The sequence below is a fragment of the Chiloscyllium plagiosum genome, unplaced genomic scaffold (genome assembly GCF_037043375.1).
Source record: "Chiloscyllium plagiosum isolate Xiang-an unplaced genomic scaffold, Cpla_swu_hap1 HiC_scaffold_46, whole genome shotgun sequence".
Lineage (NCBI taxonomy): Eukaryota > Metazoa > Chordata > Chondrichthyes > Orectolobiformes > Hemiscylliidae > Chiloscyllium > Chiloscyllium plagiosum.
The window spans coordinates 5,524,801-5,537,300 of record NW_028270184.1 but is presented as its reverse complement, the minus strand read 5'-3'; the positions used below and the strand labels follow the sequence as shown (position 1 = coordinate 5,537,300).

At 51.1% G+C, this 12,500-nt stretch overlaps 1 protein-coding gene across 1 annotated transcript in view; it reads right to left on the bottom strand.

Moving 5' to 3' along the window:
• Positions 1-12,500, bottom strand: part of LOC122547041 (solute carrier family 35 member F3-like) — a 52,573-nt gene that overhangs the window by 18,842 nt on the left and 21,231 nt on the right. The window contains exon 3 of the mRNA XM_087983630.1: positions 9,616-9,835. Coding sequence (XP_087839756.1) covers positions 9,616-9,835 — 220 coding nt within the window. The remainder of the gene's footprint in view (positions 1-9,615; positions 9,836-12,500) is intronic.

Here is a 12,500-nt window from a genome sequence, read left to right as displayed (position 1 = left end):
CAGCCACACACAGACACACACACAGCCACAATCACACACACACAGACACAGCCACACACACAGACACAGCCACACACACAGACACACTCACACACGCAGACACAGACACACACACAGACACACACACACACATACAGACACAGCCATACACACAGACACATTCGCACACACACAGCCACACACACAGCCACACACACACAAACACACTCACACACACACAGACACAGCCACGCACACAGACACACACACAGACACACTCACACACACACAGACACACTCACACACACACAGACACAGCGACGCACACAGACACACACACAGACACAGCCACACACACAGACACAGCCACACACACAGGCACACACACACAGCCACACAAACAGACACACAGATACACACACACAAATACGCACACACTGACACGGCCACACACTCACACAGACACTGCCACACTCACAGACACAGCCACACACACAGACATACTCACACACAGACACACACACAGTCACAGCAACACACACAGACACACACACAGACACACACACAGACTCACACACACAGCCACACTCACACACACAGCCACACACACAGACACAGCCACACACAGACACACACAAACACACATACAGACACAGCCACACGCACAGACACACACATAGCCACAACCACGCACACAGACACAACCACGCACACAGACACACACACACACAGACACACACAGCCACACGCACAGACACATCCACACACAGAGACATACTCACACACAGACACACACACAGTCACAGCAACACACACAGACACACACACAGACACACTCACACACACAGCCACACACACTGACACAGCCACACACAGACACACACACAGACACACACAAACACACATACAGACACAGCCACACGCACAGACACACACATAGCCACAACCACGCACACAGACACACACAGACACAACCACGCACACAGACACAGCCACACACACAGACGCACACACACAGACACAGCCACACACACAGGCACGCACAGACACATCCACACACACACAGACACACACACTCACATACACACACAGACACAGCCACACACACAGAGCCACAGCCACACAGACATACACACACATACAGACACAGCCACACACACAGACACACACACAGCCACAGACACACAGACACAGCCACACACACAGACACACACACAGACACAGCCATACACACAGACACAGCCACACACACAGACACACACACACACAGGCACAGCGCCACACACAGACATGCACAGACACACACACAGACAGACACAGACACGCGCAGACACACACACAGACACAGCCACGCACACAGACACAGCCACACACACACTCACACTCACACTCACACAGACACAGACACACACAGCCACACACACATATACACACAGAAACAGCCACACACACAGACACAGACACACGCACACACACAGACACGCGCAGACACACACACAGACACACGCATACTGACAGACACACACACACTGACACACACAGACACAGCCACACACACAGACACACACATACAGTCACAGCCACACACACACTCACACTCACACACAGACATAGACACACACACATATACACACAGAAACAGCCACACACACAGACACACACACACATTCGCACACACATTCTCACACACACACAGCCACACACAGCCACACACACAGGCACACACACAGGCACACACACACACAGACAGAGCCACACACACAGACACACGCACACATACACAGACGCACACAGACACAAACACAGACACACACAGAGCCACACACACACATACAGACACAGCCACACACAGACACAGCCATACACACAGACACACACACACACAGAAACATTCTCACACAGGCACAGCCACACCCACACACAGACACACACACACAGACACAGCCACACACACAGACACAGGCACGCACACACACAGACACATCCACACACACAGACACACTCACATACACACACAGACACAGGCACTCACAGACACAGACACAGCCACACACACAGACACACACACAGAGACACAGGCACACACGCACACACACATACAGAGCCACACAGACACATACACAGCCACACAGACACCGCCAGACACACACACAGACACAGCCTCACACACACACAGACACACACACAGACACAGCCACGCACACAGACACACGCAGACACACACACAGACACACACACACAGACACAGCAACACACACAGACATACACAGAGACACACAGACACAGCCACACACACAGACATACACAGAGACACACAGACACAGCCACACACACAGGCATACACAGAGACACTCAGGCACACACACACAGCCACACAAACAGACACACACACACAGATACACACACACTGACACAGCCACACACACACAGACACAGCCATACTCACAGACACAGCCACACACACAGACACACTCACCCACACACACACACACACACACACAGACACAGCCACACACACAGACACACTCACACACACAGACACACTCACACACACAGACACACACACAGTCACAGACACTCACACACACAGACACACACACAGACACACACACACAGACACACACACAGACACACACACATACAGACACACACAGAGACACAAACACAGACACACACACAGCCACACACACACATACAGACACAGCCACACACAGACACAACCACACACACAGACACACTCACATACACACACAGACACAGCCACACACACAGGCACACACAGACACAGCCACACACACACAGACACACACACACAGCCACACACACAGAGACACAGGCAAACACGCACACACACATACAGAGCCACACAGACACATACACAGCCACACAGACACCGCCAGACACACACACAGACACTGCCTCACACACACACACACAGACACAGACACAGCCACGCACACAGACACACGCAGACACACACACAGACACACCCACACACACAGACATACACAGAGACACACAGGCACACACACACAGCCACACAAACAGACACACACACACACACACAGCCACACACACACAGACACAGCCATACTCACAGACACAGCCATACTCACAGACACAGCCACACACACAGACACACTCACACACACAGACACAGCCACACACACAGACACACACACAGTCACAGCAACACACACAGACACAGCCACACACACAGACACACACACAGTCACAGACACTCACACACACACAGCCACACACACAGACACACACACACATACAGACACAGACACACACACAGACACGCACAGACACACACACACAGACACAGCCACGCACACAGACACACACACAGACACAGCCACACACACAGAACAGCAACAGCCACACACAGACACACTCACACACACACAGACACACACAGCCACACACACAGACACATCCACACACACAGACACAGGCGCACACACAGACACAGACACAGCCACACACACAGACACACAGACACAGCCACACACACAGGCACAGCCACACAGACACAGACACACTCACAGGCACACTCACAGACACACACACAGACACAGCCACACACACAGACACACACACACAGACACAGACACACACACAGACAGACACAGAGACACAGCCACACACACACACATACAGAGCCACACAAACAGACACACACACAGCCACACAGACACAGCCAGACACACACACAGACACAGCCTCACACACACACACTCACACAGACACAGCCACGCACACAGACACACGCAGACACACACACACAGACACAGCCACACACATAGACACAGACACACAGAAACACACAGACACACACACAGACACAGCCACACACACACAGCCACACAAACAGACACACACAGACACACACACAGATACACACACACTGACACAGCCACACACACACACAGGCACAGCCACGCTCACAGACACAGCCACAACCACGCACACAGACACACTCACACACAGACACAGTCACACACACAGTCACACACACAGTCACACACACAGCCACACACACAGCCACACACACAGGCACACACACAGGCACACACACAGACACACACACAGACACACACACAGTCACAGACACAGACACAGACACTCACACAGCCACACACACAGACACACTCACACACACACAGACACAGCCACACACACAGACACAGCCACACACAGACACACACACAGACACACATACAGACACAGACACACACACACTCACACACACACACACACACACACACAGCCACACACACACAGACACGGCCACACACACAGACACACACACACAGACACAGCCATACACACAGACACAGCCACGCACACAGACACACTCACACACACAGGCACAGCCACACCACAGACACGCACAGACACACACACAGACACACACAGACACAGACACACACAGACACAGACACACACACAGACACAGTCACACACACAGACACACGCACACTGACACACACAGACACAGACACACACATACAGTCACAGCCACACACACACACACTCACACACAGACATAGACACACACACATACACACAGAAACAGCCACACACACAGACACACACACACATTCGCACACACACTCTCACACACACACACACACACACACACACAGGCACACACACACACAGACAAAGCCACACACACAGACACACGCACACACACACAGACACAAACACAGACACACACACAGCCACACACACACACACATACAGACACAGCCACACACAGACACAGCCATACACACAGACACACTCACACACACAAAGACACAGCCACACACACAGACACGCACAGACACACACACAAACACAGCCACGCACACAGACACACACACAGACACAGCCACACACATAGATACACATAGACACAGCCACGCACTCACACACACATGCACACACTCATGCTCACACACACAGACATGCACACACTCATGCTCACACACACAGACACACACAGACACACACACAGACACAGCCATACACACACAGACACAGCCACACACACACAGACACAGCCACACACACACACACACTCACACACAGACACAGCCAAACACACAGACACACTCACACATACACACAGACACAGCCACACATACACACACACAGACACAGCCAAACACACAGACACACACACACAGAGCAGCCACACACACACAGACACAGCCAAACACACAGACACACTCACACATACACACAGACACAGCCACACATACACACACACAGACACAGCCAAACACACAGACACACACACACAGAGCAGCCACACACACACAGACATACTCACACACACACACAGACACACACACACGCACTCACACATACACATGCACACATACATGCACACACACACAGGCACACACACAAGACACACACACAGACACAGACACAGCCACACACACACAGACACAGCCACACACACACAGACACAGCCACACACACACATTCACACAGACACACAAACACAGCCACACATACACACACACAGACACAGCTACACACATAGACACACACACACAGACACAGCCACACACACACAGACACACTCACACACACACAGACACACAGAGGCACAGCCACACACACACATGCACACATACATGCTCACACACACAGACACACTCGCTCACACACACAGACACACACACACACACATGCACACATACATGCTCACACACACAGTCCCACACACACAGACACACACACATAGACACACACACAGACACAGCCATACACACACAGACACAGCCACACACACACAGACACAGCCAAACACACAGACACACTCACACATACACACAGACACAGCCACACATACACACACACAGACACAGCCACACACACAGATACACACACACACACACAGAGACACACACACACACACAAACACTCACACAGACACAGACACAGACACACACACAGACACAGACACACACACAGACACACACACAGACACACACACATATACAGACACAGCCACACACATACACTCACACATACACAGACACAGACACACACACAGACACAGACACACACAGACACACAGACACAGCCACACACACACACACACAGACACAGCCACACACACACACACACTCACACACAGACACAGCCAAACACACAGACACACTCACACATACACACAGACACAGCCACACATACACACACACAGACACAGCCAAACACACAGACACACACACACAGAGCAGCCACACACACACAGACATACTCACACACACACACAGACACACACACACGCACTCACACATACACATGCACACATACATGCTCACACACACAGGCACACACACAAGACACACACAGACACAGCCACACACACACAGACACAGCCACACACACACAGACACAGCCACACACACACATTCACACAGACACACAAACACAGCCACACATACACACACACAGACACAGCTACACACATAGACACACACACACAGACACAGCCACACACACACAGACACACTCACACACACACAGAGGCACAGCCACACACACAGACACAGCCACACACACACAGACACACTCACACACACACAGACACACACACACGCACTCACACACACACATGCACACATACATGCTCACACACACAGACACACTCGCTCACACACACAGACACACACACACACACATGCACACATACATGCTCACACACACAGTCCCACACACACAGACACACACACATAGACACACACACAGACACAGCCATACACACACAGACACAGCCACACACACACAGACACAGCCAAACACACAGACACACTCACACATACACACAGACACAGATACACACACACACACACAGAGACACACACACACACAAACACTCACACACAGGCACAGCCACACACACAGACACAGCCACACACAGAGAAACACACACAGACTCACACACAGCCACACACACACAGACACAGCCACACACATACACTCACACAGACACAGACACAGACACACACACAGACACAGACACACACACAGACACACAGACACACACACATATACAGACACAGCCACACACATACACTCACACATACACAGACACAGACACACACACAGACACAGACACACACAGACACACAGACACAGCCACACACACACACACACAGACACAGCCACACACAGCGACACACACACAGACACAGACACGGCCACACAGACACACACACACAGCCACACAGACACATACACACACACACAGACACAGCCACACACAGACACAGCCACACACTCAGACACACTCTCACACACGCACACACACAGACACAGCCACACACACAGACACAGCCACACACACAGACACACACACACATACACAGCCACACACACAGACACACTCACACACCCACATACACAGCCACACAGACACACACACAGACACAGACACACTCACATACACACTCACACACAGACACAGACACACACACACAACCACACACACAGACACAGCCACACACACAGACACACACACACACTCACACACACAGACACACACACACACTCACACACACACTCTCACACACACACAGCCACACACAGACACAGCCACACACAGCGACACACACACAGACACAGACACAGACACGGCCACACAGACACACACACACTCACACACAGACACAGACACACACACACAACCACACACACACACACAGACACAGCCACACACACAGACACACACGCACACTCACACACACAGACACACACACACACTCACACACACACTCTCACACACACACAGCCACACACAGACACAGCCACACACACACACTCACACACACACAGACACACAGCCACACACACAGACACAGCCACACACACAGACACAGCCACACACACTCACACACACACAGCCACACACACTCACACACACACAGCCACACACACAGACACAGCCACACACACACACAGACACAGCCACACACACACGCTCACACACACAGACAGCCACACACAGACATACACACACACTGCCACACACACTCACACAGACACACACACACAGACACACACACACAGACACACACACACAGACACAGCCACACACACACACAGCCACACACAGACACACACACACAGCTACACACTCACACTCATGCACACACATACAGCCCCACACATATACACACACACAGCCGCACACAGACACAAACATCCGCTGCCACACACAGACATACACACACATACAGCCACACACACAGCCACACATACTCACACTCACACACACACACAGCCACACACACACACACTCACACACACACACAGCCACACACTCACACACACAACCACACACACACAGACACAGCCACACACACACACTCACACACACACAGCCACACACACAGACACACACACAGACACAGCCACACAGACACAGCCACCCACACACACACACACACACACACAGCCACACACAGTCACAGACAGACACACAGACGTACACACACATACAGCCGCACACACACACACAACCACACACACACACACCCAGCCACACACACAGACATACACACACACTCAGACACACACAGACATACACACACACCCAGCCACACACACACACTCACACACACAGCCACACACACTCTCACACACACACACACACACATACACAGCCACACACACACATACACTCACACACACACACACACACACACACTCACACACACACACAGCCACACACACAACTTTTTACTGCACCTTTTTGACAGGTTCCACGTTTGCCCTGTACAGGACAATGTCGGAGAGACTATCTCTAGACAGGAGGGTTTAGGGTACACCTCTCTGTAGAACTCCAGGGAAAGTGTGGGGAGAGAGCGAGGGTGGGCCGTCCGTCATTTGGAGACGGTCCCTGTTTAATAGATGCAATCACTGTCGGAAACACGGCTTTGATGTTGTTTCCGTCGGGACCTTGAGATCACCTTCGGATAATTGGGATTCGGATAATCGAAGTTCCTCTGTATTAAGTGCCACTCTCTGTGGTAGAATCATAGAATTTCTACAGTGTGGACGCAGGCCATTTGAGCCATCGAGTCCACACTGCCCCTCTGAAGAGCGACCTATCCCTGTAGCCCTGCATTTCCCATTGCTAATATACCTAGCCTGCTTATCCTTGGACACCATGGGACAATTTAGCATGGTCGGTTACCTGACATTCACACCTTTGGACTGTGGGTGGAAACCCACACAGACACTGGGAGAACGTGCAAACTCCACACAGACAGTCGACAGAGGGTGGAGTCGAACCCGGGTCCCTGGCGCTGTGAGGCAGCAGCGCCAACCACTGAGCTGCCCTAAGTAGCACATTCCACGTTCACCCCGGATTTAAGAAAACAATTTCTCCTGAAGCCTTTAGAACAGACCATTTTCTGGAAACTCTCAGATCTGGATCGAGGCGCTGTGCTCCAGAGAAGGGATTAGTCCACGTTTGCCTCCACCTGTAAAAGCAGGGGGCCGGCCTGAGATTTAACACTTTGCCCGCTGGACGGCACCTCTGTCACGGTCTGCTGAGTCCGAGGGGGGGAGGAGGGAAGGTGGCAGTGTTAACCACTGAGCCCTGAGTGGACTTACCCGGACACCCATAAACCGGTCTTTCAGCACTATCCAGGAGAGCAGGAAGACAAAAGCTTTATTGCAGCAGAAGAGGGCAGAGGCGTCTGTGGTGCTGATTTTCTTTAGCCCCATGAAGTATAGGTAGTTAGTTAGGGTCCAGAGGATGGAGAAAGGAGCTGTCTGCTTAAGGAGTCTCCTGAGAGAGAAAGGGTCCTGGCTGAGAAAATGACTACATTGGCTGTGGGCAAAAGGAAGAGATCCAATTAACAGTGGTGTGGTCATTTTTAAAATTGAGTTTCAAAAATGTGCTTTATGTACGTAGATTTTACATGAGTCGCCAAAGCTCCGTACACAGGAAGAAAACAAACACAACATTGGAGTTTGATTCTATCCGACAAACAAACCAATCTCTTGGAAGATTATATTTGAGGTACCAGGGGGGGTCCAATAAGTTGACTTCATTAGGAAGGCCTCAGATGGTTGTCTTTGCCCACCGCACTTCGGCAGCAGCCCGAAGCTTTAAGCGTCCCTCAGTACATAATCCTGGATCTCGGAATGTGCCAGTCTGCAACATTCAGTTGGGGTCAACCCCTTGCTGCGGAAGACCGATAGGTTTCGAGAAGGCCAAAGAGCGTCTTTCACCGAGTTGACGGCCCCTCAGGCCCATTCTCTCAGATGTTTGTCTCGGCACGCATCCCGGGGAACAGACTGTACGGCACGGAGTCCTACTCGGGATGAACCCCGGCAAAAAAAAACCAAACAAACCCCCACCGCAACTTCCTCCAGAATTCCCGTGCAAAGGCACATTCCAGAAGGAGATGTGTGACTGTGTCTACACCCCACCTGCAGCCGCTCTGAGGGCAGCATGCAGTGATGCAGACGGACTGGGCGGACAAGCAGGATCTAGCGGGTAGTGCCCTTCTCACCACCAGCCGAGCGACCACAGTGGCATGATCCGGACTAAAAGTCCCTTGGTCGTGCCGGACTTGAATAGAGCGGAAAAAATGAGAAGCATTGCCTGAACCTCGCACCTTGCACTCGTCAGGACAAATGCGAAAATGTTAAACACGCGTGACGACGTAGACCACAGGCGGGTTGGAAGTTGACCTCGGGTTGACTGACGGGTTGCCGTTGATGAAAGCACTGGGGGATAGGTAGGCTCCTGGGTAACTGAAAAGGTTGTGCCTGTGACCAATGCCATCGCAGGGCGGAATCAACCGGGTGGATGCTCAGTGGCTCCCCCAGTGGCTGATGTTCATTTCTTTTTGATTGTTCCTGAGGGTTTTTTACTGTGTGAAAGGTGGTTTTGTGTAATGGGTTCTATTTTCTTATCAATGGAGTCACCTCAGCGTTTACAGTCGATAATCTGTGGACAAACAGTTGGGCCCTTTATTTCTCACCGAAGGCAATTGAATTTGTGAAAGCATGTGTTAAACTTTTAAAATAATTGCAATTTTTAACATGGAGCGGAATGTGGTATCAAGTAACGCATTAAAACACAAATTCCTCATCATTTAATTTTACACTTTAAGAGGCTTCTGGGCATAAATAGGAACTAGGGTGACACTGCGGCTGCAGCTACACATGTAGACGATTCAGGGTACCATATTTGTGCTGGGAATATACGCTGAATTTAAAAAAAAACTCTCAGCTTTAAGCTGTTCCAACTTGCCAATTGAATGGTACCTTTTCTGTTGCCATCGTTTGGAAATTTGTGATTCTTGCTTTTGTCCTGAAACCAAAACCCTATGGCAACAATCTTAATTCTAATTGGCCTGTCACTGGGCTAGTAAGTCCAGAAGGCCTGGGCGATAAGTTCAAATCCCAGTATGGGCAGTGAATAGAAACTTCAATTCAGCTCTTTGTTAAAAAAGATTAATCAGCAAATGGTTGGTATCGGCAAAAATAGAGTGACCACGTATTTGTCGACGATAGAATCCCCTACAGCGTGGAAGCAGATCATTCGGCCCATCGCATCTACACTGACCCTCCAAAGAGCATCCCACCCATACCTACCCTATCCTTGTCACCCCACATTTCCCATGGCTAATCCAACGAACCTACACATCCCTGAACCCTACTTCAATCCACCTGGCCCTGCACATCTTTGGACTGTGAGAGGAAACCGGCGCACCCGGAGGAAACGCACACTGACAGGGGGAGAATGTGCAAACCCCACACAGACAGTCGCCCGAGGGTAGAATCGAACCTGGGTCCCTGGCAGTGCTAACCCCAGTTGTTAACTGGATCATGAGTGATCCCTTCTCAAGAGGGATCGCTGCAGTCCTCTACTTGTTCGGGGCCAACTTGGCGCTGTCGCCCTCAAAACCAAAGCAATCAAAACTTAAAACAAGCAACCAGGGTTGGCAAACAGTGCCAGTCTTGCCAGTGATGCCTACACTCCCACATCCTGGGATGGAGTAGTTCACACAACTCTTGGGAACAGTGTGACAGTGCAGGGTGCCTGGTGTGTGTGTGTGTGTGTGTGTGCATATATGTGTGTGTCTGTGAGTGTGTGAGCGTGAGTGTGTGTGTGTATGTATGTGAGTGTATGTGTGTCTGAGTGTGTGTGTGAGTGTGTGTGTGTATGAGTGTGAGTGTATGTGTGTGTGCGTGTGAGAGTGTGTGAGTGTGTGTGAGAGTGTGTGCGCGCGAGTGTCTGCGAGTGTGAGTGTGTGTGTGTGAGTGTATGTGTGTCTGTGTGTTTGTGAGTGTGTGTGTCTATGTGTGTGAGTGCGTTTGTGTGTGTGTCTGTGTGTATGTCTGTGTGTATGTCTGTGTGTGTGTGAGTGTGTCTGTGTTTGTGTGTGTCTGTGTGTGTGTGTGTCTGTGAGTGTGTGAGTGTGTGTGTGTGTCTGTGTGTGAGTGTGTGTGTGTGCATCTCTGTGTGTGAGTGTGTGTGT